The sequence below is a fragment of the Saccopteryx leptura genome, chromosome 7 (assembly GCF_036850995.1).
Source record: "Saccopteryx leptura isolate mSacLep1 chromosome 7, mSacLep1_pri_phased_curated, whole genome shotgun sequence".
Lineage (NCBI taxonomy): Eukaryota > Metazoa > Chordata > Mammalia > Chiroptera > Emballonuridae > Saccopteryx > Saccopteryx leptura.
In genome coordinates this window covers 26,900,405-26,928,265 of record NC_089509.1, presented here as the reverse complement: position 1 = coordinate 26,928,265, position 27,861 = coordinate 26,900,405, and the positions used below count along the sequence as shown (strand labels likewise).

Sequence of the window (27,861 nt, the reverse complement as noted above, 5' to 3'; positions counted from 1 at the left end):
CTATAAAGCTATAAAAAAAGGTTAAGGTAAAGTCTGAAGGACTCAGAAACCACCTTAAAGAGTCAAAATTTTAAAAAATGGAGAATTAGCCTGATCAGGTGGTGGTGCAGTGAATAGAGCATTGATCTCGGTGGTGAGAACCCAGGTTCAAAACCCCAAGGTTGCTAGTTTGAGCGTGGGCCCACCAGCTTAAGTATGGGGTCGCAGGTTTGATCATGGGATCATAGACAAGAGGCCATGGTCGCTGGCTTGAGCCCAAAGGTCACTGGCTAGAAGTCCAAGGTCACTGGCTTGAGCCCACTGTCTGTGGGTTGAACAAGGGGTCACTGACTCTGCTGGAGCCCCCCAATCAAGGTACATATGAGAAGAAATCAATAAACAACTAAGATGCCCCAACTCTGAGTTGATGCTTCTCTTCTCTCTCCCTTCCTGTCCGTCTGTGTGTCTCTGTCTCTCACACTAAAAAAAATAAATAAATAAAATAGTAATAATAAAAATACAAATTACAACAAACTGAAAACATATCACAAATGCTTAAATCAATTAAATTATAATAAAACTTTGTTATTCTATTCTTTGGGAGTACATCTTGTTGAGATTAAAAATAATATTACTGACCTGTGGTTGCATAGTGGATAAAGCACCAATCTGGAACACTGAGGTCACTGGTTCTTACCTGGTCAAGGCACATATAGGAGTTGATGCTTCCTGCTCCTTCCCCCTTCTCTCTTCCTCTCTCTTCTCTCTCTGAAATGAACAAAGTCTTGAAAAAAAATAATATTACTAGAGGGAAAAGACATATATCTTTCTCAAACACATAATCACATGATAATGGCTGATGCAAGTATTAAATCTATGATCTCAGTAAAAGGGTCCCCTAATCCTGTGATTTCCATGTTGTGCTTTATGATGTGATGTTTCCGTGGTGTTTGCAGGTTTTTTCATAGGATTATGCAACAATCTTAGAAAGCAATGCTTAAGTAACTTCAGTTTATGAAACAGACACGACACAATTTGAATATAATCCATATAGAACTCAAGAGTAAGTAGGAAGATATTGAGCAGAAAATAGTTGTAGAAAAATGTGTTTCTTTATTTGAAATTAAGTTATTTATCTAACACCCAGCCTTTTTTTCCAGTCAGTTTTGTACAATAAGTATAATTTAGCATTACACACACAAGCCTGTTTCACAATACTTCCCAAGGGCATCACTATAAAAGTATTGGTATTTATATAAATTTGCTTGAATTATTGAGACAGTATAATCAATTATTCATATATTTAAGAAAACAAGAAATACATCATATTTTTTGTTTTTGGTCATAAAACATTTCTTGACAATTTAGCATGCTGTGAGGCATTAGATACCAGAAAGAGAAAAAAAAGATAAACAATAACAAACAAGCCTTTTAAAAGGAGATGGCATGGAAGTCAGAAATTCTCAGAACCCCAAAATGAAATAAAAGTAGAAACCTGGGAGAAACAAGGATCAAAACATGCTTACATCCTAAGAGTCTCTGCCAAATCCTAGAGTCGTTGAGTTTCAGTGTTGATAACTAAGTTATCAACTTAGTTATCAAGGGGACAAGCCGGGACTGGCCAATGTGAAGAAGCTAATAGGAGAGTCCTGCATAATGTTGACAACCAAAGAACACTTAAAGGGTCAGCAAGAAAATGCGTATCTTCTGAGAATCTATAACTATAAATTGATCTTCACATGGATTAATATATCCAGTTTCATGCTGTTCATGAGATCTGAAAATCTTGAAAACAAGAACTTAAAATATCATTGTGTCATAAGTGACCATATTCAACTAGCACAAACAAATGTATCTTTGGAGAAACACACTTTAACTCAGTTCTCAAAGAATTCCAGAAAGGTCAGGATAAATGAGCAGTTTAAAGTTAACAGTTACAATATCAACAAGGAAACAAGCTTTGCATGTGAAAACCAACATAAATAGAACTGTAAATTCATCATATATTAGACATAGGATAGAAAAGACTTAATAAAGGAAACACTGTCTTTGATTGGGTTGAGATGAAAATTTAGATGACTATGTTTTATTGCAGGAGTGCTCATCAGGAAGGAAACTATGAAGGAAAGAATTAACAAGAATATGACAGGGGAAAAAGCTGTGCATGTGTAAAATCCAGGTGAAATTCTAGTCTTGGTTTAATCCACAGATTAAGGATGGTATCTGAAGCAGAAACTGCAGTGTGTGTGTGTGTGTGTGTGTGTGTGTGCTCGTGTCTCCTTGTTCTGTATTTTCCTCTACTTGTATGAAAGTTATAAATTTACTCTCTGATATTTGAAAAATCACACTGGCAATTTTAATATGCTTACATGACAAAGGCAATCAATAGTACATATTGACAAAGATCAGGAACAAGGGAATGGTCATTTCCTAGTGTTTGGAGTGGAAACTGATGCAACCACTTTGGAAAACAGTTTAATAGTACATAATAAAGTTGAGCACGTGTGTCCTATCTCACATTATTTTTATAATTACATGTCCTAGACAAAGTTTTTGAATGTATGTACTAAGAATGTTATTACCAGTATTGTTGTAATATTTTTAAAAAACTGGAACTCGGTTGTAGAATGAAGTAATAACTTCACTATTTTAGTGACAGAATAACAACATCCAAGGTCTTTTATCAAGGGATATTCTCCAAAACAAGGAGAGAGAAGTTATAATAACATTATATTTATATAAAGGGAAATCCTTAAAAAATGATTTAGGACACAAGAGTGGGTGAAGAAATCAATAGTTTAAATGCTATGGGAGATGTTCACCTGCAAAATGTTCACTCTTGTTGTTCAGTGTCACCCCATTAAATTTAATTTCTGAATAAAAAAGAAATAAATTGAATAAGTTTCAACCAACATTTGTTGTAATAAGATAAAATAGAATAACAAATATCAGAACACAGGTAAATAATTTATGAAACTTTGTGTTTGTTATGTATAACATTTTAAATTTGATCTATGATGCCATCTATTTTTTGTGAGAAGCATGTTAATATCAGGGATCATAATGGAAAGAATAGTCAATGGCAATTGTAGGAAGCAGTTGATTGAAAACTGAAAGACTTCTTTCACAGATGTTAAAATATTATTAAAATTTGTGTATTAAAATAAATAAAGTAAGATATATAAACACATAAATACTAGTCTCTATCATTAGGTGTATTTCTTAGTGTGAAATGAGGCCGAAAACATTTGAAGACCATTGCCTAAGGAAATTTATTTTCTGTTTATTAGATTGGAGCTGGAGAGAATGTGGGAAAATCATACCTATAGTAGAATGTTCAACTACAGTGCTTATAAGAAAGTCTTTGGAAATTAAAACCAAAGTAATATTAATAAAATTGACACAAAAAATCACATATATTATGAAATTCAGTCAAATTAGAAATTAAACCAATAAAAATATTTCACTAATTATGAAATGTAACAGCTAACCAAGACTATCTAATATTTGGTTCAATGAAGACCTTGACCCACAAAACACCAAGAAGTTGGACAGCCATGTAGCTTCCTCAAAGACATTGACTCTTATAAAAATTATACCAGATTTCTTTGTAAAGTATACAATTTATTCCTAGTTATATATATTTAATTTTAATACTTCAATAATTAAAACTTGAATAAAAATGAATTATCACAGAAGCTTTTAGTATTATTGACTTAATTTGTTCTAAACACTTCATTTTTTTCTTTCTGCAGAGTCAAGTGCAGATTTGAGCACATTGATAAATTTATAAACATCATGAAAAGAATTGTAGAGAGGAACTGGAGCCACTCGGATGCTATCTGGTTCCCGTATGTCACACTATGGAGAAAAAATAAAGCCACAATGGTGTTAGCATTAGTCTCATAATGAAAATTTGCATTCAAGATAAACTTACATAAAACAGTCATGCTGATTTCTCTAGAATTTAATAATATATAAAAAATTCTTTAATTAAAATATAGTGTTTCTGTGTCATTTGAAACTCCCCTCTGAATTAAATTAAGACATTAATGGGTTGATATGTGAACATCTGAAAGCACTTTCCTGAAGTCCACTCAGCAGATCTTTAAGCATTCAATGAAGATAAGAGAGCCTGCAGTCTTGGACTTATTTATTTATTGATTTTAGTGAGAGATCAAGTGAGAGACCAATAGAGAGAAAGAGAGAGAGAGAGATGAGAACATAGATCTGTTTCTGTATGTGCCTTGACCAGGGATCGAACCCAGCAACCTTTGAGCTCAGGACGGTACTCTAGCCTACTAAGCTATCCAGCGAGGGTGACACATTTAATGAATGCAAACCTCACACTGTTCTGGAAAGTTTTAGCCAATTATCCTTACATTTAGTTCTCTAGTCCTTAATATTGCGGTAAGGAGTTGGCTATGTTCCTGGTGTGGACCCTGAGAAGAAAGATTCCTTTGATGTAAAAGCTGAGGAAAATTTATCCGCTGAGAAGGACTCCCCATCATCTACCAAGGGCCCAAACTTTATGGATAAAAAGAGCCTGGTGGTCATTAGCTGACAGAGACTCTTCGCATACTCCATACAGTGAGAATAACCTCTGATTTAACTCTTGGTTTCCCACAGCTTGGTTACGCCTTTTGAGTCAACAGCTGTGGGGAAACCCTGGTTTTATCTTTCTACCAAAGACTGAGACCTGACCCTTTCAATCAGAACTGCACAATTTGTATCCTTAATTTATTCTATACTGACCAATCAAAACAGCACAATTTGGATACAACATTTAAATAAAATAGACATAATTGGAAACCTGGTTGGGAATTTTCACTATAAAAGATGGGCTTCCCCTTTGTCTGGGGGATGGAGACTCATCTGAACCTGTGGATCAAGACTTTATCTCCTTTCACTCAAATAAATAATTTTATTATTTATTACAGTCTAAAATTAATTTTGGTTTATACTGGGAATGCTGAAATGTTACAAAATGGGTTCAGATAATTTGGCCTAGTGTGGAGATCACTACGACTGTATTAGAAATATCCGATATACAGCATAAGTTAGACAGCATAGTAAATGGTTTATGTATGTTGATCCATTTAATTCTCATCACAACTCTTTGAAGTATATTTGCACCTCAAAAATAGATGAAAAGTCTTGAGTTAGTAGATATTAAATGATTTTCCCAAGAGCACAAAGCTTGGACACAGTGAGGATTGAACTGGATGCAGGTAACCTGACTCATGCCTCCAAAATCTGCAGTGACCACTTCTAAATTTTGGGGCGACCACAAGAGAGCAGTTTCTAGATCGCATTATCACTGGAAACAGGTTTGCTATCACAATCTTTTTTCCTGAAATTATTCTTGTAACACATTAGTTTCTTCCAAGAGATTAGAAGGCCACCTAGGCCTAATGGTTAAAAAATTATTTCATGCAATGTTAACACTCCTGAGATGTGTCTCGATCTATTTTCTGATTTAAGTGACAAGGTTGAAAGTAACTTGGTTTAATCAACCAACAAAATAAGACTGACTTTTCTTTCTTTCCTCCACCATATTGCCATGTTCTTTAATTTTATTTATTTAATAACTATGTATTGAGACCTTTACTAGTAAAAACTAGTTAAAACATGTCCTAATTATGATAAAAAAAATTTTGCTCAACTGTAATGAAAGTGAATAAATTACATCAAACTGCTCCTTATATCCAAAATTTGTGGTTTCGTTTCTTTTCTCAGAAATGTCAGATCTCTGTGCCCTTCAATTATCGAGCACTGAGTACTTAGTTGGCATTTAATTTATCCTCACTAACTCACTGATTGATGTGAAATAACATGCAACAGCGATTAAACCAAAGAATCCAGATGTTATCACTAACATGCAGCCCACAGAGAAAACCCAATAGCAAAGCAAGAGATATACTTACAACCACTCCTCTTTTTTGTAGTTCTTGAAATACAGACTTTATTGGAACAGAAAATGTTAATGTTAACTGGCAGCCACGCTCCTCTACATGGGATGGGGTAATTATGTTAACAAATACTTTCTTGGTTTCTGCTTTATCCTTGCCATAGTAATGCTTAATCATGTACTCCAGATAACCAGTTAGCAAAATTGATTTTCTTCTCAATGCTTTCATAGTTGTTTTCTTAAAGATCTGTAGAATAAGAAATAGTCAGATTAATAAGGTCTTGCTCGTTTACAAAGAAGCAAAACTTAACTTTAAATCATGCAGAAAAAACAGAAATGACCTTTTAACCTTTCCAAAAATAATCATATTTTAAATGATCATTCTGTGAAAGAAATGTCCTATTTTAAATCCTTTGCCATTAAAAACTGAGCACAAAGTTTCTATGTCCAAAAAACTTTTAAAATGTCATATAAACAATATTTGTGAAAGGAAAAAAATTAACATAATTTTCTTCAGACTTCTCCAAAACTATTTTTTTACCATCATAATCAAGAAGACTTTTTAAAGTTTTGATATACAGTTTGGTCTACAAAACAATACAATGAGAGCTAAATGTGCATGCATATGTGGAATGTAATGTTACAAATATTATTTACAATATTTTCACCAATTCCTAAATTTCCTACAGTTTAACAAAGAAAACAAGCAGTTAAAAATAAGAAAGCTAAGTTTTATCAGACAGAAAAGCAAAAATTTTAAATAAAACATTTATTACTACTGAAGCATTGGGCTTTTTCTTTTCTTTCTTTTTTTTTCCTCTCTTACTTTCCTTTTTTCATAATTTTTCCCACGGTAAACTTTAGCACTGGTCTGAGAATACTGCAATTTCCTGCCTGAGGGGTCTTACATTAAAATGAGTGACAAGGGCACACAATAACTGGTGTTGGAACATTAGAGGTCAGAACAGACATGCTTTTGTAGCTTCTCTCTTAAGGTCAAGTAGAGTTTAGAAATATATCCTACATGTAAGAGCTGAATGAACTTCAAGCAGAGTGTGATGCTCTGGCATGCCACTTACCATCCCTTTACTCTATCGTTCGGCCACAGAACACAGGTAGGGTCATTCAGTGGTATATAGACTTTATAAAGCTGTGAAACAGTTATTTCTGTATATACATACATATATATGTGTGGGCAGGCATTCTAATAGGATTTAAACAATTAAGGTATAAATTTTCTTCACTTTTATTGAACAGAGGTTGTAAATTAGGCTGAAAGAGAGGAAGGGAGTTGTAGTTTATTTTTTAAAATAACTTTCTTTTCATTAAAAATAATGATTTTTTTAAAGCAAGTTATAACAACTTGGACTTATTGTCCAAAACCCTCTCATCTGGAGTCATTTATCTGACTGTTAATCGATAGTCTAATTGGATACATGTGTAATAGGCATTTCAATTTAAACATATTCAAATTGGGTTCCTCATATCCCAGCTAAAGTCACATACTCCTGTGGCCTTTACCACTTGGGTTTTTAGCAATTTTCTCTCCACCTGTTGCTCAGGTCAGTCACTTTGGTGCCATTCTTGCCTCCTTTATACTTCAAACAACTCACATATGCCCATCTGCAAAACCTAGTAGTTCTACTTTTAAAGTATATCTAGAATAAGAGCACTTCTAACTATCTGCTTTAGCATGGCTTTGGCCAACACTCATCTCTCAAACAAAGGGTAGAACGGTAGCCATCCCCCTTGCCAACCAGACCTCACAGACTATGCCCGCAGCCTGGGAAGACATCAGCTATTAATAGAAGTAGAAGCCGATGTCTTTGTTTCAGAAATCATCTGAGACCCCAGTGAAAAGAATACAGTAATCCCCCCTATACACTTATGGTTTCATTTCTCAGTTTCAGTTGCCCTTGGTCATCCAAAGTCCAAAATGCTAACTAAAAAATTTCCGAAATAAATAATTCCTAAGTTTTAAATTGCGTGCTGTTCTGAGTAGTGGAATGAAAATCTGTTGCACTTCTGCTCTGTCTGGCTCAGGATATGAAGCGCCCCTTGGTCCAGTGTCTCCCTGCTGTGTGTCCCACCTACTTAGTCGCCATCTTGGTTATCAGATCAACTGTGTGGTGCTGCAGCGCTTCTATTCAAGCAGTGCCCCAAAGTGCAACAGTAGTGATGTTGACAATGGAGATATGCCAAAGAGAAACTGTAAAATTTGTCCTTTCAGTGAAAAGGTGAAAGTTCTTTGCTAAATAAAGAAAACATAAAATCATATGTTTAGGTTCCTAATATCTGTGGTAATGATGAATGCTCCCTCTGTGAAACTGTGAAAAAGGAAAAAAATTGTAAAGAAAGGTGAGTACCATAGATATTACATATTTTGAGAGAGATCACATTCATATAACTTTTGTCACAGTATATATTGTTATAACTGGTCTACTTTATATTAGTTATTATTCTTAATCTCTCACTATGCTTTATATACACACACACACACTCTTATATATATACACTCCTAGTATATACATATATATATATACACATACACTAGATGTGTGTGTGTGTGTGTGTGTGTGTATGAAAAAACATAGTATATATAGGGTTTGGTACTATCTATGTTTCAGGGATCCACTGGGAGACTGAAAACATATTCCCTGTGGATAAGGGGCAACTACTGTACTTCTTTAGGACTCAGTAACCCCAGTTACATGGAGTCTGGTAGGAGGCATCTCTTCATTTCCTTGTGTAAAACAACATGTAACACATCTACACAATGAGGACTCAAGGGAACACCTCCAGGTTTTGGAACAAGTCAGCCCAGTTCAAGAATCAGCATTCCCATGGAGGAAAGAGCAGTGCCAGGCAATGCATGGCCCACCAGGTATCCGACAGTCAGGTCTGGAATTCAAAAATAGGAGAGGGATCTTTCCAAGTTTCTCTTCGAACATTAGTAATTTTTTGAGAAAATTTTAATTAATAAATAATTCTGGAAATTTTTCTCAATCTGATATGGGGCCTATAAGACGCTGAAGGGGCAATGTGTGAACTATTATAGTGCTTTTAATGATATTTTATCAATATTCACAGGTTAGCAGGGCTTCAGGGTATATTACTTAAGTTCATAGGTTTTATATGGGAACTTTTGCTCTTGCAAAGTTCTTGACACCCAAAAATCAATTTTTTATGACATATCTCTATTTTAACATTATTCATTGTTAACAATAAAATAACAAATTTAAAACTGTTTTCTGCCTCATAACCACAATAAGGGCATCAGCATTGTAAGGTGTTCTAAAATTCTTCTCACAGAGGTTTCTTCTGAAACCTCACATAAAAATATTAGGAGGAGCTAATGGGAGGAGTTAACATGGGGATGAAATCAATATTCTCTTTCGTTCTTAGCTTCTCATTATTCCTGTGCTTTCAGTACTGAGAAATAGTAATTTAAAAGAAATAGAAAAAATGAACAATGTAGTTTGAAAATATTCAGCTTATAACAAAAATCTTGGCAATTTTACTACTTGCTTTTTTCTTTCTTTTTTTACACTGAGTAAAACGAATACAAAATTAGAGAAGTTAGACAAGTTTGAATAGGAAAAATGATGTTTTCAATTGTCATATTTTTTTCTCTTAAATTCATAAAAATGGTTCCCTAACACTTTCTGATGAAATAATAGTAAATTTCTTCCGACTTGCCATGTATTTTTTTTTAAATTTTATTTATTAATTTTTAGAGAGGAGAGAGAGAGGGAGAGAGAGAAAGGGGGAGGAGCTGGAAGCATCAACTCCCATATGTGCCTTGACCAGGCAAGCCCGGGGTTTCGAACCGGCGACCTCAGCATTTCCAGGTCAATGCTTTATCCACTGCGCCACCACAGGTCAGGTATTGCCATGTATTTTAATCGAATGCTCTAATTTTTACTTTGAAGGTATTTAATTTTATGCACTGAAAGGGTCTAAAATTTGTTTATATACAGCTACATACAAATATTACTTGTCAAAATGCAATATAAATATTATTTAATTTCAAGTTAGTAATTGAAAGATTGAGGAGGTCTCTGATATACTCTGGCCTAAATGTCTTCACTTTAAAAATGAGTCAAATCAATTAAAGAGTAGTTGTCACTTGGGTAAACGACAGTGTCCCCATGAGTGGTGCAGTATTTGCCAACGGGTTCTTACTCTAGCTCTCTTTCCTTTGATTCACAATATTTTTAAAAGTACTGTATAAATGACTAAGAAGCAACAATATAACAGAAAGACAGTTTGAAACTGATTATAAGGTGCTAGTTTAATAGTACCAATCAAATGTACATAATTGTAAACAAAACCATATTAATCTTTTGTTTAAAATAAGACTGTGAAAAATAAATAAAATAAAATAAGACTGTGAATCTGAGATCGTGTTCATGTACATTGATTCTTAAGCATAGAATATGTCCTGCAGTTGGTGTTTAACTATGTAGAATATTTTTCTAAAGGGAAGTAGAGACAACAAAGAAAGGTAGTTTGATTCAAATATTTACTCAAACTTCAATTACTTATCTTCCATATGCAATAACTTTAAACAAATAAGGTAAGTACTAGCATGGTGAATTTACTGATGCTTACTGACATAGCAAACTCAGAATCATCTAGAATGTAGAATATTTCAACATTAAGTAGAGAATGGGAAGCAATGAAATGTATTAGTTTGTAATTTCAGAATTTAGCAATTTATAATGTGAAGAAAGAATTTCAAAAAATATTTTTTTCAACACAAGGACTGATTACTTAAATATAATTCCAGTGACAACATAGCCTCAGCAGTGAATGACTTAAGGTATTTCTGAGAGGCTCCACAGGAATACTTAGGTGATAAGAAGCCCCAGGGAAGTGTATATCTCTCTCTGGTGGCTCATCGGGCCTTTTGCTAGTTTTAACTTTAGCTATTAAAGTGAAAAAAACAAAAAAACAATACACAAGAGTTTTCTGCTTTCAGCTGAGAATAAAAATCTTGTCTAGATGACTGACTATAATACACTGTGGTAGGAAACCAGCGGTGGGAGAGATATAAAAACCTGCCCTTTCCCGTGGCAGAAGGAGTGAATACTGAAGAGCCCACACACTGCAGACAAAATACCCAACTGGAGTGTCTAAAGAAAAATGTCCAGATGTGGCTGAGAAGTCATTTACACAGATAAGACAAGTAAGAGGAAATAACTTTAAGTGCTAGTTTTTTCTAAGGTATGCCTTGGTGCCTTTTTTTAATTAGTGTAACTCATGTTCTCCCTGATATATACTGGCAAAGTAAGCAAAACTTTAATTTGTTTTAAAATGTTCAACGGAAGTTTTTCTCTGAATACATATTATAAAAACAATTCAAATAACATTACCTAATTTGCTAAGCATAGTCACCTCAAAAATGTATCACTGACTAAAAATCTTGTTACTGGGTCTATTTTAACTTAAAAAAAAAAAGAAAAAAAAAAAAAGCTAAAAGTGAGAACAGCACAAGTTCCATCTAGTGGTCAAACTGAATACCAGCTCTTTAAATTGAAATGAAATGAGTTGGTTACCACGATCTAGTGAAGTTGTATGAAAATAGAGAAACTTGATACTGCCGCCCAGTGGCCAAAATGTGACACTACTACAAGTGTTCACAGATTAGAATTTTAGGTTTAGAAGAGACTTTGAAAGTCTTTATCCAGTCACTCAACACAATTCCCTAAAATATCACAAACTAGATTAATTTACAAGCCTTTACCTTTTTTGAAAATAAAATTTTTATTTGAATAGCTAAATATTTAAAATCTCTATTAGAAACGTAACCCTGGCCAGGTATCTCACTTCTAGTGACACCCCCATATGCTAAGGTTGACGGTTCAATTCCCAGTTAGAGCATATGCAAGAATCAACCAATGAATGCATAAGTAACTGGAACAAAAAAAATCACTGTTTCTCTCTCTCTCTCATCCTTCTTCTCTCTAAAAACATTAGTAAGTTTCAAAAAGAATTTTAATCAATAAATAAATTAAAAATATGTATACTTAAAAAATATTTTATATAAATATGTGTATAAGTATATATTTCCTTAATATATCATTAGTATTGTTGTATGTTATATAATTAAATATACACTAAAATAAATTCATTCTGACCCCAAATTAATTAATATCTAAATAATTAGAATACATAAATAGGTAGAGATACATATAATTATCTTGCTATATAAAAATAGATAGATTAATAAATAGATAGGTATATCTAGGAAAACAAATAGATTACTTAGATATTATTATTTAAGGTAAGAATAATTTTAAATAAAAGTATGAATACATTTAAAAGATATTTAGCCAGTAAAAATAAAGATTATACAGGGATATAATGGCATAGACACCGCAGTTTAAAAAAAACTTACCTTGCCTCATGAAACAACCTTAACCAATCTTTGTTTCATTCTGAATATTCATATATATATATTTTTATCTTCCCTTCTTAAAAATAGTCTTTCTATAACTTTGTCGCATGAAACTTGGTCAGTAAATTGATTCACAGAATCAAGAGAAGCACAGATCCCAGTGACCACAGTATTGTGTGGCACACAATGCTTCCTCAATAAATACATGTTAAATGATTGAATTAATTGGGAATTAAATATTATATATCTATTTTGTTTATAAAGAGACCAACAGAATATTAAATAACTCATTCAACTCCACACAAATTCTAAATGGAATTATAAATACCTCTGTTTCATTAAACATTATTACTAAATGTCAATAATATGCCAAGCATCCAGCTCAGTACTGGAGATACATGTAAAAGGTAACAATTCACATACAGTTACTCTCTTAAAGGAGAACACTGCCCAATGACTCTTGGCACAATGTTCTGCAAAGCGCTCATTTATAATCTTGCTGATTGAGATACAGTACTACATGTCATAATCAGGTAAAAGTAAAGATGTGGGAAGGTCAAAGCATGAAACACTTACCTCTAAACTAGCATGTAAGGGACAGACCAAGAATATGGGAGGATTTGAAATTCTGAATCCATTGGCCCCAGAGATTAACTGTAATTCTGAAAAATAATATCATGCCATTTTTATAGAATGTATCTTAAAAAGTGTTCTTTATTTTTTTAAATGACAATAAAAAGTAGAGAACAAGAATGAGATTAAAATTTTTTATTCCTAAGATATTGAAGAGAAAATTTGTGGACCTAGATAACTGGAACATTTCGCCTTCACCTACAATGTCTGTCTCCCCTGCCCCCACATTCTTAGCAGCCTATCAGAAACTAGAGCCCTTACAAGATAAAAATGGTCTTTTTTAGAAGCTTTTCTGGACCCTATCCTCTGCCATGCCTGAGCCTGCATTTCTTATTCTGTTACATGCTTTGTGTTGTGTTATGAAACCATTTTAATCAGATAAAAACATCAAGATTTAAATGGCTTATAATTATAATGTGTAAAGGTAGACATATGAATGAAAAGACCTATGAAGGTAGCTGTCAACTCTAGGTCAAGTGGTTTCTCTTAGAGAAAAATAAAATAAAATAAAAGGAGATTTAAAAGATAATCTAAGTATGACAAATTAAAAGGTAAATTAATACCAGATATTATCTTAATTAGAATTAATTAAATTGAATAGAAAAAAATTAAATTCAATAGAGTTAAAATTGCTATCCAGAAACCAATTTAAAACTAAGAGTGACTAAAATAATTTTAGAATATCCTGTGTCTTTAGAGATTCATCTAATCTAGAATTAAGTAAACTATGTCCTGTGGACCAAATGTGACCCACCACTTGATTTTTTTATGATCCAACTATATCAACGTGTATAAATCTTTAGCCTTTTTTTTTAAAGGTAAATTTACAAATAAAATTTTATTGAAACACAAGCATGCTAATTCATTTATGTATGTTTAAGAATACCTAAGCCTTATAATGGCATTTGCCATATATAAGGGCAAATGAGTATTTGTCACACTGGCAGCATAGCCCAAAAGCCTAAAATAACTCCTGTCTGGCCCTTCACACAAAACCCTTGTCCCTTGATCTAATCCAATTCCCTTATTGACATACAGGAAAACTCAGCACAGTGGTGTTGACACCCAAGTCCTTCTAGGTCTGACTACAAGCTAAAAATGTCCTCTGGTCTCACACCTGATGTTTTGGGTACCCCATACTAATGAGATTTGAGTGTTTACACTAGATTTTACTTCCTTTTATCTCCCTACAAAGGGATAGACTCAAAATTGTGCTAAAATCTATAAACACTTAGTCTTACACTCTGGAAATGTCACTTCTTATTTTAGAAAGTCTCAGTGGCATTTCCAAGGTGTACTCTCCATGAACCATGTATTTTAATACATATCATACAAAAACAGATAAAAATAAAGTTAAAATAAAATATTTTGTAAAGTACACTTACTGTTATCCATTTCAAATCTGGTGCTGAGCTCATGCCCAAACCATCCCACTAACCTAAAATATAAATAACAGCATTAGATATTTCAGTCTACAAAAATAACCAAATTAATATAGGAATCTGGGGCCTGCATACTGAAATAATTTGTGATAAGTCATCAAACACTTAAGTATATAAATTTTATATGATATTTGTTCTAAAACAATTACTATGTATAATTGTATTTTAAAAATGAGGATGATTTTTGCAAAAAAAACTATATTTAAGCCTGACCTGTGGTGGCGCAGTGGATAACGCATCGCCTTGGAACACTGAGGTTGCCGGTTCAAAACCCTGGGCTTGCCCGGTCAAGGCACATATGGCAGTTGATGCTTCCTGCTCCTTCCCGTTCTCTCTCTCTCTACCTCCTTCTCTTTCTCTCTCTCTCTCCTCTAAAATTAATAAATAAAATCTTTAAAAAAAAACAAACTATATTTAATTACTTTTTTCTTATTTAAGATAAAATAAAATGAATTAAAAGGTTGAGCTTTTTTGGTTTTAAAACAAAGATAAAAGCTCAAAAAAGAAAAGCAATTAAATCAATATTTTTTAATAATAAAATACTTTTAAAATTATATTAAAAAACCTATATAGTAGTTGAAAAAATTTGAATAATTTCCCAAAGAAATTGATTACTTTTATACCTTAATAAAAATGTTAATTGACCAGACATAAAATAAAAATGTACAAGAAAATATCATATACATGTATGTATGTATGCATATTAGATGAGAAAAATTATAAAATAGTTTAAAGAAAAATATAAAATGTGAGAAAGAGTAATACATTATTCTTGATAATCAATTCTCCCAAAATAAATATTTAGAAGCAAGTAAATAAGTAAAACAGTAGAAACTTAATGAAATAATACTCCATAAGAGAAAAAAAAATTATCAAGTAGAAATGTTGTTCATGGAAGGGAACTAATAAAATACAATCCTCTTCAACGTGTATAAATCTTTAGTCTTTTTTTTAAAGGTAAAATTAATTTTTAATTTTGATTGTTCTTAATTGATCTAACAGATAACACTTTATTCTGAATAATAGCAATAATGTATTATTATGTATTTTGTATAATGTGTGCTTATGCATAAGTAAATGAATGATAGCAATGATAGGAGGGACAGGTGGGAGGGTTAGAAACATTGTTATGATAAGATACTTGTACTAACCATCAAATAATAGAATGTTATTTGAAAGTGGACTTGGATTACTTGTAAATGTGTATTGTAAACTTTAGGGAAACCACTAAAAAAGGGGAAAAATTAAGTATAATTTATATACTAATAAAAGAGAGAAAATTCATCATATGTAACTCTCAAAACCAAAAAAGGCAAGAAAAGTGTGCAGTACAAAAATAAGAACAAAGAGCAAGGGAAACAAATAGAAAACAGTTATAAATATGTTTGACATTAATCCAACTATATCAATAACTGCTTTAAACATCAATGGCCTAAATACACTCTTTAAAAGACCAATTGTCATAATGGATCAAAAAATAGGACCCAACCATATGTTGTTTATGAGAAATTCAATTTAAATATAAAGATACATATAGATGAAAAAAAAGGGGTGGAAAGAAATATATATCATGCTAACACTAATCAACAGAAAGTGGGAGTAGGCCCTAGATATATGGCTGAGTTGGTTGGAGCATCATCCTGATGCAAGGTGGTTGCTCGTTCGATCCCCAGTTAGGGCACATACAGGAACAGATCTATGTTCCTCTCTCTCTCTCTCTCTCTCTCTCTCTCTCTCTCTCTCCCCCCCCCCGGTCAAGGCACATATGGGAGTTGATGCTTCTTGCTCCTCCCCACCTTCTCTCTCTTTCTTCCTCTCTCTCTCTCCTCTAGTGTGAAGCCAGTATTTACGGCAACCATCACAGCAGCCCGGCCCATGCAGGTTCACATTGGATTCAGACAGTCGGTAAAGAAACAGCAGAGCCCAAAACTGGTAGGCCATCATCTTTAATCCTAGTTTGCACCTGGTGGGCAAGTAAAACACACACTGGGCTCCAAAACCCACTCATTCAGTTCTCACAAAGCTACTGACTTATCCGAATTTCCTAGAATCAAAGGTTTCTAGCTCACCAGCCTTGTTCACCTCTGTTCCCCATCTCCTTCCTTCTCTCTGCATAAACTCTGCACAAACTGGCTTCTCCTTCAGCACTCTGCCATCTTGGCTGTTCCTCCTCTTTAGCCTTTTATATAAATTAAAATCTTGAATATCATTATAACTAGCTAAAAATAATCAAAAGTAGCAAAACAAATCTCATGTTGAGAAAACATTGGAAAGCTCTAGAAGCAGAAAATATGACATTAAATGACATTGAATTGAAACCAGACACAGCTGTCAAAGCAAATGCCAGTGGGTCTAACTGGCAAATGTATTGTATTGAATTTGTTAAAATATGGAATTCAGAATGAAGAAGAATAAAAGGATGAACACAAGTATAAATGGAAAATTCAAAAATAAATGAAGTGTGGAAGCAATTTTTATATCAGACAAGATGAAATTCAGATCAAAAAATAATAAAATTATTTAAATAGGGACATTTTATAATACTATTTATGCTAATTTAAAAATGAGATAAAATGGTTATGAATCATTAGACATTGTATAACATGGTAGCAACATTCATAAAGCAGAAGTAACAGAAGCTACAAGGAGACATAGAAATACTGTGTGCTAGAAGCATAGACTCTCTGAGTCTATGATAGATCAGGTTGACAAAAATATCAATTAAGAAGGTAAATCTGCCTGACCAGGTGGTGGCACAGTGGATAGAGCATTGGACTGGGACGTGAAGGACCCAGGTTCAAAACCCCAAGGTCACTGGCTTGAGTGTGGGCTCATCTGGTTTGAGCAAGGCTCACCAGCTTGAGCCCAAGTTTGTTGGCTTGAGAAAGGGGTCACTCCGTCTGCTGTAGCCCCTCGGTCATGGCACATATGAGAAAGCAGTCAATGATAAACTAATGTGCCACAACCAAGAATTGATGCTTCTCATCTCTCTCCTTTCCTATCTGTCTGTCCCTATTTGTCCCTCTCTCTGTCTCTCTTTGTCTTTGTCACACACAAAAAAAGGTAAATCTAATTATAAATGTTTAATGCTTTGCTCTGAAATATAGTTTTTTTAGAAGTGCTTAAAAATATTAACTAAAACTAAATACAAAAAAAATTTAATATTTTAAAGTGGATATACTGCTGAATATATTTTTAAATTATAATCCAATAAAACTAGTAGTTAATAAAAAACCCAGATATTAAAAATATACAACTGCCTGTCAAATTAAAATAAAATGTCTCAAAGTACTTTTAGAATGAAACTCAATTGGTAGAGTTTTTTATTTAAAGAAAATGCAATAGGTAAATTTCTTTGTGATATTACCAGAATAGGACATAGAAAATATTTCATAGCTTCAGATATCAGATCAATTAATAATTTTAAATGAAGCAAATTAACCAATAAGACTAAAACGTTATAAAAATATACAAAAATAAACTGAATAAAGCAGTAGTGTGTAATTAATAAAGATAAAAGCTGAAATTAATGATTAAAAACAAAATAATGGTTACATTGATACATTAAAATTAATATTGATGGAGGGGAGGGATACAATTAATTGAGAAACACAAGATAGCATAGCTATAAAAATGAAGCATTATGTAGAAGGATAGCTATAATATAGGGAAAAGTAAGAATATCATAAGAGATAAATTATTAAACTTAATTTTAAAACTTAGATAAAATGGATAATATTCTAAGAAAATATTTATCCAAACTAATTCCACAAGAGAAAGAAATCTAAATCAAGATATCTTAATACAAGAAATGGAGAAACATTTCAAACACCTAATATTTACAAAACAATATGGTCTCACTGGGAAAGTCTACCAATATTTTTCTGAGTTGATAATTCCAATGCTACATAAACTACTCCAGAGCATTAAAAAAAATCCACAAAAGAAATATGGAAGAGATTTCCATTATTTTGGCGACTGATATATTAGTATTAAACCAGGTTAGAAATGCACAGATAATGAAAAACACAAGTCAATATGATTTAAATATATTGATACAAAAAATCATAAAAGAGATTTTAATGGCATATTAAAATTATAATGTGTTATGAAGAGTAGTGTTTATTTAAGGAATGCAAAAATGGCTTTATATTAGCAAATTTATTAATATACAACTTATTGTACTAATAAAGCTAAAAAGAAAACCATAGAATCATCTCCGTAGGATCATCTGCAAAGACAGTTTCAACATTCTGCAACTATTCTGAATTAAGCAGAAAGTTTAAACGAAACAAGTAATAGTCTGACCTGTGGTAGTGTGGCAGATAAAACATCGACCTGGAATGCTGAGGTTGCTGGTTCGATAACCCTGAGCTTGCCTGAACAAGGCACATAGGAGTAAATACTATAAGTTGATGCTTCCCACTCCCCCCTTCTCTCTCTCTTTCCCTCTGTCTCTCTCTAAAAATAATAAATAAAAATTTAAAAGAAACAAATAATAATAGGAAAATAATTTATTGCAATAAAATATATGTAGGTCAGACTAAAAATCAAACTTGGACTTAATGGAGGTACACCACAGGTATTTCGATTAATATTAGAATTTTGCAGTTATAAAAATAGAAAAAGATTAGTAAATTATCACTACTTTCACATTATATAATTTTATACCTGATAAGAACAGAAAGATAATTTGGTAGTCTGGTAGAAACTGTGAGAAATAAACACCTGTAATTTAAAATTACTCTAAATATACTCCTTTTAAAAATTAGGGGATATTTTATAGCTTCATATTCATTCTGAAATATCCTCTAGGCCCTGGCCGGTTGGCTCAGTGGTAGAGCGTCGGCCTGGCGTACAGAAGTCCTGGGTTCGATTGCCGGCCAGGGCACACAGGAGAAGCGCCCATCTGCTTCTCCACCCCTCCCCCTCTCCTTCCTCTCTGTCTCTCTCTTCCCCTCCCGCAGCCAAGGCTCCATTGGAGCGAAGATGGCCCGGGCGCTGGGGATGGCTCCTTGGCCTCTGCCCCAGGCGCTAGAGTGGCTCTGGTCTCGACAGAGCGATGCCCCTTGGTGGGCGTGCCTGGTGGATCCCGGTCAGGCGCATGTGGGAGTCTGTCTGACTGTCTCTCCCTGTTTCCAGCTTCAGAAAAATACAAAAATAAAATAAAATAAAATAAAAACATTATGAAATATCCTCTAATTTTTGTGAGTAGTATATATTATGAAGAAATGTTCCAGACTTACATGAAGAAATTTTTAAACATTCCTGAATCTGAATAACAACAAAAGGACTTGAATGATACTGAAGATCAAGAAAAATGTCTATTCTAGTCAAATGTATAGAATAATATGATCTTAATGTATAACTTAATATGATCCCAATAAAAAATACAAAAAATTTATTTTCAATTTGATGTTAGATAAACTGATTCTAATACAATATGGAAAAAATAAATCATACTAAGTTCCGAAGATTATAAGAACAGTGAAGTTCCTACAAAATTTTACTATATCAAATCTTTAGAATGCAAACATTGTGGTACTAAACAAATCAATTAATAAAGAATTCATTGCATTTACAAAGCTGAAGAGAAAGTCATAGGATCATCTCAATAGACCAATGAATTATAAGAGAAAGTTCTATCAACCAACAACCTGTTTGAAAAAATTATTTGCACCTTAAATCACAAGAAGTTAGTTAATTTTCCCCATATGAAAATATCTAAGGATCAATAATGCAAATAACAACCTAAGAAATGATTAAAATATATGAACAGTTCATATAGAAAAAAAACTCTTAAAAGTTAAAAAGTAATTTAAGAAAAATACAAATTAAAACTACATTGAGATACCCCAGTTCTCCTCTGAGATTGGCAAAATTTAAAAATTTTAAAGTTTAATTACATGCTTTATTGGTATTAACAGAAATAAAGAGTAACTCTTGCATTCTGGTGGGGGTACAAAAGTCAATGCACTGCTCTAGAGAACAAATGAATAATAGCTATAAAGGTGTGTGTGTGTGTGTATATATATATATATATATATATATATATATATATATATATATATATATATATATATATATCCTTTACCCTAGCAAACTCACTTCCTAATGTACTCACCAGAACTGGTACAAATATAAAGTGAATGATGTATCACTGTAGACATTGTATTCCTTTGTTTTTTTTTTTATATTTTATATATTTTTAACAGTTTATCCTTCTTATTGATTTTTTGGGGGTTATACTAGTTAACCAATTATACAGGTTATATTCATTTTTAAGATTTTATTTTTCAATTGCAGTTTACATTCAACGTTTTTTTTTAATTAGTTTCAGGTTTGTGTCCCTTTTAGTAGCAGTCCAAAATTGAAAACAAAACACCTAAATTTTCTTCAATAGGAAGCTGGTTTTATAAATTATGGTAAATCTATATAATGAAATAACATTTGGCTGTTAAATTAAAGTGAATGAAGAAAAGTTTTATGTTCTAAAAGTGAATGATTATGAGTCATGAAACCAAAAAGGTAAAGACATAGAATTAAATGTATAGTATCTATTCTTTATACTAAATAATTACTTGCTTATTTTTGTTTTTCTCCCCCAACTAGAATGTAAGCTACTGAGTGTCCCTTAATGTTTGTAGAAAGGTGTAACAGGGGTCCCCAAACTACGGCCCGCGGGCCACATGTGGCCCCCTGAGGCCATTTATCCGGCCCCCGCCGCACTTCCGGAAGGGGCACCTCTTTCACTGGTGGTCAGTGAGAGGAGCATAGTTCCCATTGAAATACTGGTCAGTTTGTTGATTTAAATTTACTTGTTCTTTATTTTAAATATTGTATTTGTTCCCGTTTTGTTTTTTTACTTAAAAATAAGATATGTGCAGTGTGCATAGGGATTTGTTCATACTTTTTTTTATAGTCTGGCCCTCCAATGGTCTGAGGGACAGTGAACTGGCCCCCTGTGAAAAAAGTTTGGGGACCCCTGGTATAATATGAGTGATGTGATATATGGCCAATGGTCGTTAATTGAAGCATTGGTTTGGACAATTGAACCAGCATAGGGATGGTCAGAGACGCTATGTTGAGCAAGCTGAGCAGAAAGATGAGATATTTTATAAAAAGAGAAAGGGAAGAGTGTTTCAGAAAAGTCAAAGCAGCAAATGCAAAGGCCCAAAGATAAGAAAGAACAAGGCTCTTGCTAATGACCTTCCCAAGGTAGACTACTCCGTGTTGCATAATGTCCAATTTTGTAAATCATTTTAGATATTTCTAGTATGCATTAAAGAGGTGGCATTTAAAAATTATTTAACGTTTTCAAAACTTTTTCTAACTTTCTTAAATATCTCATTTAAACAGTAAACAAATGGTGAAAGCATAATTATCAAAGTTATAATTTTTTAATGGTTAGAATACAAGTCACAACTTTCTCAAATCTAATATAAATGAGTTCATACATTTTGAACTCTGTTAATGAAGCAAACTAAAAGAAAAAACAATATAATTTTTTGTGAGATTTTGAAGTATAGTGTTGAAAAACACTAAGAATTAATTTAAAATATAATTATAACAAAAAATACCTGCTAAAGCACTAGATATTTGTCATTTCTGTTTGTGGAGTGGTATTAAAAACTCAAGAGTATGAGTTATTGTGATTTCTGGGTATATCTGCCAGAAACATCAAAGCCCTACTGTGCGCATACGGTATCATAGGAGGAAAAGATAGTTTGTATTTGAATATATTAATGACATGTTCACAACCCAAATATGAAAGAAACAAGTAACTCCATGAATATAAAAACATATTATTCTTAGAATACTAGAAACCAATTGCATAACAGAAGTCAAGGAATCATTTTCTTTTATGTCTTATTTAACAACTCTGTAAAAGTACTATAACTTTATAACTGAAGAAGTACAAATATGATTTCATGACTGTTTCCAAGTTGTCCATTAGAAAATATGCCTTAAATGCACTTTACTAAAATATTATATTTTGCTATTCAACATTTTAGTACAAAGGACATTGGAAGGCCAGCCCTTAGAACAGCCCTATTGGAGATTTGAATTTTTTGTCAACTATCACCCTTCACCATCACATTCATATGACTTGGATGGAAGCTATATAATCCCATAATATTATTATTTTTTTTTTTGGTATCTCATTGTGGGTTTTTTAAATCTTATTTTTATTAATTTTAATTCAGTGACATTGATAAATCAGGGTACATATGTTCCAAGAAAACATCTCCAGATTATTTTGACATTTGATTATGCTGCATACCCCTCACCCAAAGTCAAATTGTCTTCCGTCACCTTCTATCTGGTTTTCTTTGTGCCCCTCTCCTCCCCCTACTCCCTCTCTCTCCTTCCTCACCCACTCCCACGCCTCACCTCCCACCCCTGTTACCATCACATTCTTGTCCATGTCTCTGAGTCTCATTTTTATGCCCCATCTATGTATGGGATCATATAGTTCTTAGTTTTTTCTGGTTTACTTATTTCACTCCGTATAATGTTATCAAGGTTCATCCATGGTATTATAAATGATCCAATGTCATCATTTCTTATGGCTAAGTAGTATTCCATAGTATATATGTACCAAAGCTTTTTAATCCACTCATCCTCTGACGGACACTTGGGCTGTTTCCAGATCTTCGCTATTGTGAACAATGCTGCCATAAACATGGGGGTGCATTTCTCCTTCTGGAACAGTTTTATGGTGTTCTTGGGGTATATTCCTAAAAGTGGGATAGCTGGGTCAAAAGGCAGTTCGATTTTGAATTTCTTCAGGAATCTCCATACTGTTTTCCACATGGGCTGCACCAGTCTGCATTCCCACCGGCAGTGCAGGAGGGTTCCCTTTTCTCCACATCCTCGCCAGCACTTATTCTGTGTTGTTTTGTTGATGAGCACCATTCTGACTGGTGTGAGGTGATATCTCATTGTGGTTTTAATTTGCATTTCTCTAATGATTAGTGATGTTGAGCATTTTTTCATATGCCTATTGGCCATCTGTATGTCCTCTTTGGAGAAGTGTCTATTCATTTTTCCCCCACTTTTTGATTGGATTGTTTGTCTTTCTGGTGTTGAGATTTACAAGTTTTTTATAAATTTTGGTTATTAACCCCTTAACAGACATATTGTCAAATATGTTCTCCCATTGTATAGTTTGTCTTTTTATTCTGTTCTTATTGTCTTTGGCTGTGCAAAAGCTTTTTAGTTTGATATAGTCCCATTTGTTTATCCTGTCTTTTATTTCACTTGCCCATGGAGATACATCAGGAAATATATCGCTGCAAAAGATGTCGGAGAGCTTACTGCCTATGTTTTCTTCTAAGATGCTTATGGTTTCACGGCTTACATTTAAGTCTTTTATCCATTTTGAGTTTATTTTTGTGAATAGTGTAAGTTGGTGGTCTAGTTTCATTTTTTTTGTAGGTAGTTGTCCAATTTTCCCAACACCATTTATTAAAGAGGCTGTCTTTACTCCATTGTATGCCCTTACCACCTTTGTCAAATATCAGTTGTCCATAGAGCTGTGGGTTTATTTCTGGGTTCTCTGTTCTGTTCCATTGATCTATATGCCTGTTCGTATGCCAGTATCAGGCTGTTTTGAGTACAATGACCTTGTAGTATAGCTTGATATCAGGAAGTGTGATACCTCCCCCTTTATTCTTCTTTTTTAAGATTGCTGAGGCTATTCGTGTTCTCTTTTGTTCCATATAATTTTTGGGAATATGTGATCTATATCTTTAAAGTATGTCACTGGTAATTTAATTGGTATTGCATTGAATTTATAAATTGCTTTGGGTAATATAGACATTTTAATGATGTTTATTCTTCCTAACCATGAGCACAGTATATGCTTCCACTTGTTTGTATCTTCCTTGATTTCTTTTATCAATGTTTTATAATTTTCCGAGTAAAAGTCTTTAGTCTCCTTGGTTAAATGTACTCCTGGGTACTTTATTTTTTTGGTTGTAATTGTGAAGGGGATTGTTTCCTTAATTTCTCTTTCTGACTGTTCATTGTTGGTGTATAAAAATGCTTCTGATTTCTGAGTATTAATTTTATATCCTGCCACTTTGCTGAATTCATTTATCAAGTCCAGTAGTTTTTTGACTGAGACTTTAGGGTTTTCTATATACAATATCATATCATCTGCAAATAATGATAGCTTTACTTCTTCTTTTCCAACTTGAATGCCTTTTATTTCTTCTTCTTGTCTGATTGCTGTGGCTAGGACTTCCAGGACTATGTTGAATAAGAGTGGTAAAAGGGGGCACCCTTGCCTTGTTCTTGATCTTAAGGGGATTGCTTTTAATTTTTGCCCATTGAGTATGATGTTGGCTGTGGGTTTGTCATAGATGGCTTTTATTATGTTGAGGTATGTTCCCTGTATTCCCACTTTGCTGAGAGTTTTGATCATGAATGGGTTCTGGATTTTATCAAATGCTTTTTCTGCATCTATTGCAATTATCATGTGTTTTTTCTCCTTCCTTTTGTTTATGTGATGAATCACTTTGATTGATTTGTGAATATTGTATCAGCCTTGCCTCCCCAGAAAAAATACCACTTGATCATGGTGTATGGTTTTTTTTTATATATTGTTGGATCCGGTTTGCTAATATTTTGTTGAGAATTTTAGCATCTATATTCATCAGGGATATTGGCCTATAGTTTTCTTTTTTTCTGTTGTCTTTGCCTGGTTTTGGAATCAGAATTATGCTCGCCACATAAAGGAACTTGGAAGTCTTCCTTCCTCTTGAATTTTTTGAAATAGTTTGAGAAGGATAGGAGTTAGTTCTTCTTTGAATATTTGGTAGAATTCACTTCTGAAGCCATCTGACCCAGGACTTTTCTTTGTTGGGGGTTTTTTGATAACTGTTTCGATCTCATTTGGTGTAATTGGTCTGTTTAGGTTTTCTGATTCTTCCAGATTGATTTTTGGAAGATTGTATGTTTTAAGGAATTTGTCAATTTCATCTGGGTTGTCTAGTTTTTTTGGCATACAATTGTTCATAGTATTTTTTACAATATTTTGTATTTCTGTTGTGTCAGTTGTTATTTCTCCACTCTCATTTCTAATTTTATTTATTTGAGTCCTCTCTCTCTTTTTCTTGGTGAGTCTACATAAAGGTTCATCAATCTTGTTTACCTTTTCAAAGAACCAACTCCTAGTTTCATTGATCCTCTGTATTGTTTCTTTAGCCTCTATGTCATTTATTTCTGCTCTGATCTTTATTACTTCCTTCTTTCTATTACATTTGGGCTTTACTTGTTCTTTTTCTAGTTCTTTTAGATGCAGGGTTAAGTTGTTTATTTGAGCTTTTTTTAGTTTCTTAAAGTGTGCCTGTAGTGCTATGAACTTCCCTCTCAGTACTGCTTTTGCTGTGTCCCATAAATTTTGAGTTGTTGTATGCTCATTATCATTCGTATCTAGGAATATTTTTATTTCTTCTTTGATCTCATTCTTAATGCATTCGTTATTTAACAGCCTGCTATTTAGTTTCCATGTGTTTGAGAATTTTTGAGTTTTTCTGTTGTGGTTTATTTCTAGTTTCATGCCATTGTGATCTGAGAAAGTGCTGGATATGATTTCAATCTTCTTAAATTTGTTGAGACCACTTTTGTGCCCTAACATGTGGTCTATCCTAGAGAATGAACCATGAGCACTTGAAAAGAATGTATATTCTGCTGCTTTAGGGTGAAAGGTTCTGAAGATGTCTATTAAATCAAGTTGATCTAGTGTGTCCTTTAAGTCTGCTCTCTCTTTGTTAATTTTCTTTCTTGAGCATCTATCTAGTGATGTTAGTAGGGTATTGAAATCCCCTACTATTATAGTATTGCTGTTGATCTTGCCATTTAAATCCATCAAAGTCTGCTTTATATATTTAGGTGCATAGATATTTATAATAGGTGCGTAAATATTTATAATAGTTATATCTTCCTGTTGGATTGCTCCCTTTATCATTATGTAGTAGCCTTCTTTATCTCTTACTCTATTCTTTGTTTTAAAGTCCATTTTGTCTGATATAAGTATTGCTACCCCAACTTTTTTTTCATTTCCATTTGCATGAAATGTTTTTTTCATCCTTTTAGCTTCAGTCTATGTTCATCTTTAGTTTTAAGTTGTGTCTCTTGTAGACAGCATATGTATGGGTCCTGTTTTCTTATCCATGCAGCTACCCTATGTCTTTTGATTGGATCATTTAATCCATTTACATTTAAGGTTATTATTGATATGTAGTTGTTTATTGACATTTTATTCTTTAAAGCTGTATTTCTCTTTTGCTATATTCTTTTCCCACTTTGATCTGTTTACACCATACCCTTCAACATTTCCTGTGGCATTAGTTTGCTTGTAATGAGTTCCTTGAGTTTTTTTTTGTCTGGGAAGCTTTTTATTTCTCCTTCAATTTTAAGTGATAGCCTTGCTGGATAAAGTAGTCCTGGTTGTAGGTTCTTGTTCTGCATTACTTTGAATATTTCTTGCCATTCTCTTCTGGTCTGAAGTGTTTCTGTTGAGAAGTCTGATGTCATCCTTATGGGGGCTTCCTTGTAGGTGATAGACTTTTTTTCTCTCACAGCTTTTAATATTTTCTCTTTATCACTTAGCTTTGGTATTTTAATTATAATGTGTCTTGGTGTAGGTTTCTTTGGGCTTCTCTTTAATGGAGTTCTCTGTGCTTCTTGAACCTGTGAGAATTTCCCCTGCATTAATTTAGGGAAGTTTTCCACTATGATATGATTGAACAAAGTCTCTATCCCTTGTTCTTTCTCTTCTTTTTCAGGAACCTCTATAATGCAGATGTTATTTCTCTTTATGTTGTCACAGAGCTCTCTAAGAGTTTCCTCAGACTTTTTGAGTCTCTTTTCTTTTTTCTTCTCTGCTTTTATGCCTTAATTCCATTTGTCCTCCAACTCACTGATTTGATCCTCAGCTCTATCCATCCTCTTTTTAATTCCTTCCATTGTAGTCTTCATTTCTGATATTGTATTTGTCATCTCAGACTAATTCTTTTTTAATATTTCAATATCCTTTTTTTATACTTGCTATTTCTTTATTTAGGTGTTCATAATGACCACCCATTGTTGTTCTAAGATCCCTAAGCATCCTTACAATCATTATTTTCAACTCCACATCCAGAAGTTTGGTTATTTCCATATCACTCAGTTCATTTCCTGGATGTTTCTCTTGTGGTTTCATTTGGATTGCACTTCCCTGTCTTCTCATATCTGTGTATTTGGGTGTTTTGTTTGTAGAGCTGGTTGAGTCTAGGCTTTGTGTTGTCTGCCTCCATTTTTCAATTGTGTTATTTCTAGGTCTTCTTGGGTTGGCATCATCTATTATTTGTAATCCACTTTCGGATTTGGGCTGCTTTGAAGTCTTGATTTGTTTTTTTTCTTAACAGGTGATTGTCTTGTTTGCTGATCTCAGCAGGGGGTTCATTTGAAACTGTATACAGGAATGAGGTGGGTGCAACCTG

The 27,861-nt window shown here is 33.2% G+C and overlaps 1 protein-coding gene across 1 annotated transcript in view; it reads right to left on the bottom strand.

The window, feature by feature from the left end:
* Positions 1–1,069: 1,069 nt before the first annotated feature.
* Positions 1,070–27,861, bottom strand: part of KYNU (kynureninase) — a 111,195-nt gene continuing 84,403 nt past the window's right edge. The window contains exons 11-14 of the mRNA XM_066345478.1: positions 14,312–14,364; positions 12,870–12,955; positions 5,907–6,137; positions 1,070–3,840 (exon numbers count right to left, since the gene is read on the bottom strand). Of these exons, the coding sequence (XP_066201575.1) occupies positions 3,715–3,840; positions 5,907–6,137; positions 12,870–12,955; positions 14,312–14,364 (496 nt within the window). The 3' untranslated portion in view covers positions 1,070–3,714. The remainder of the gene's footprint in view (positions 3,841–5,906; positions 6,138–12,869; positions 12,956–14,311; positions 14,365–27,861) is intronic.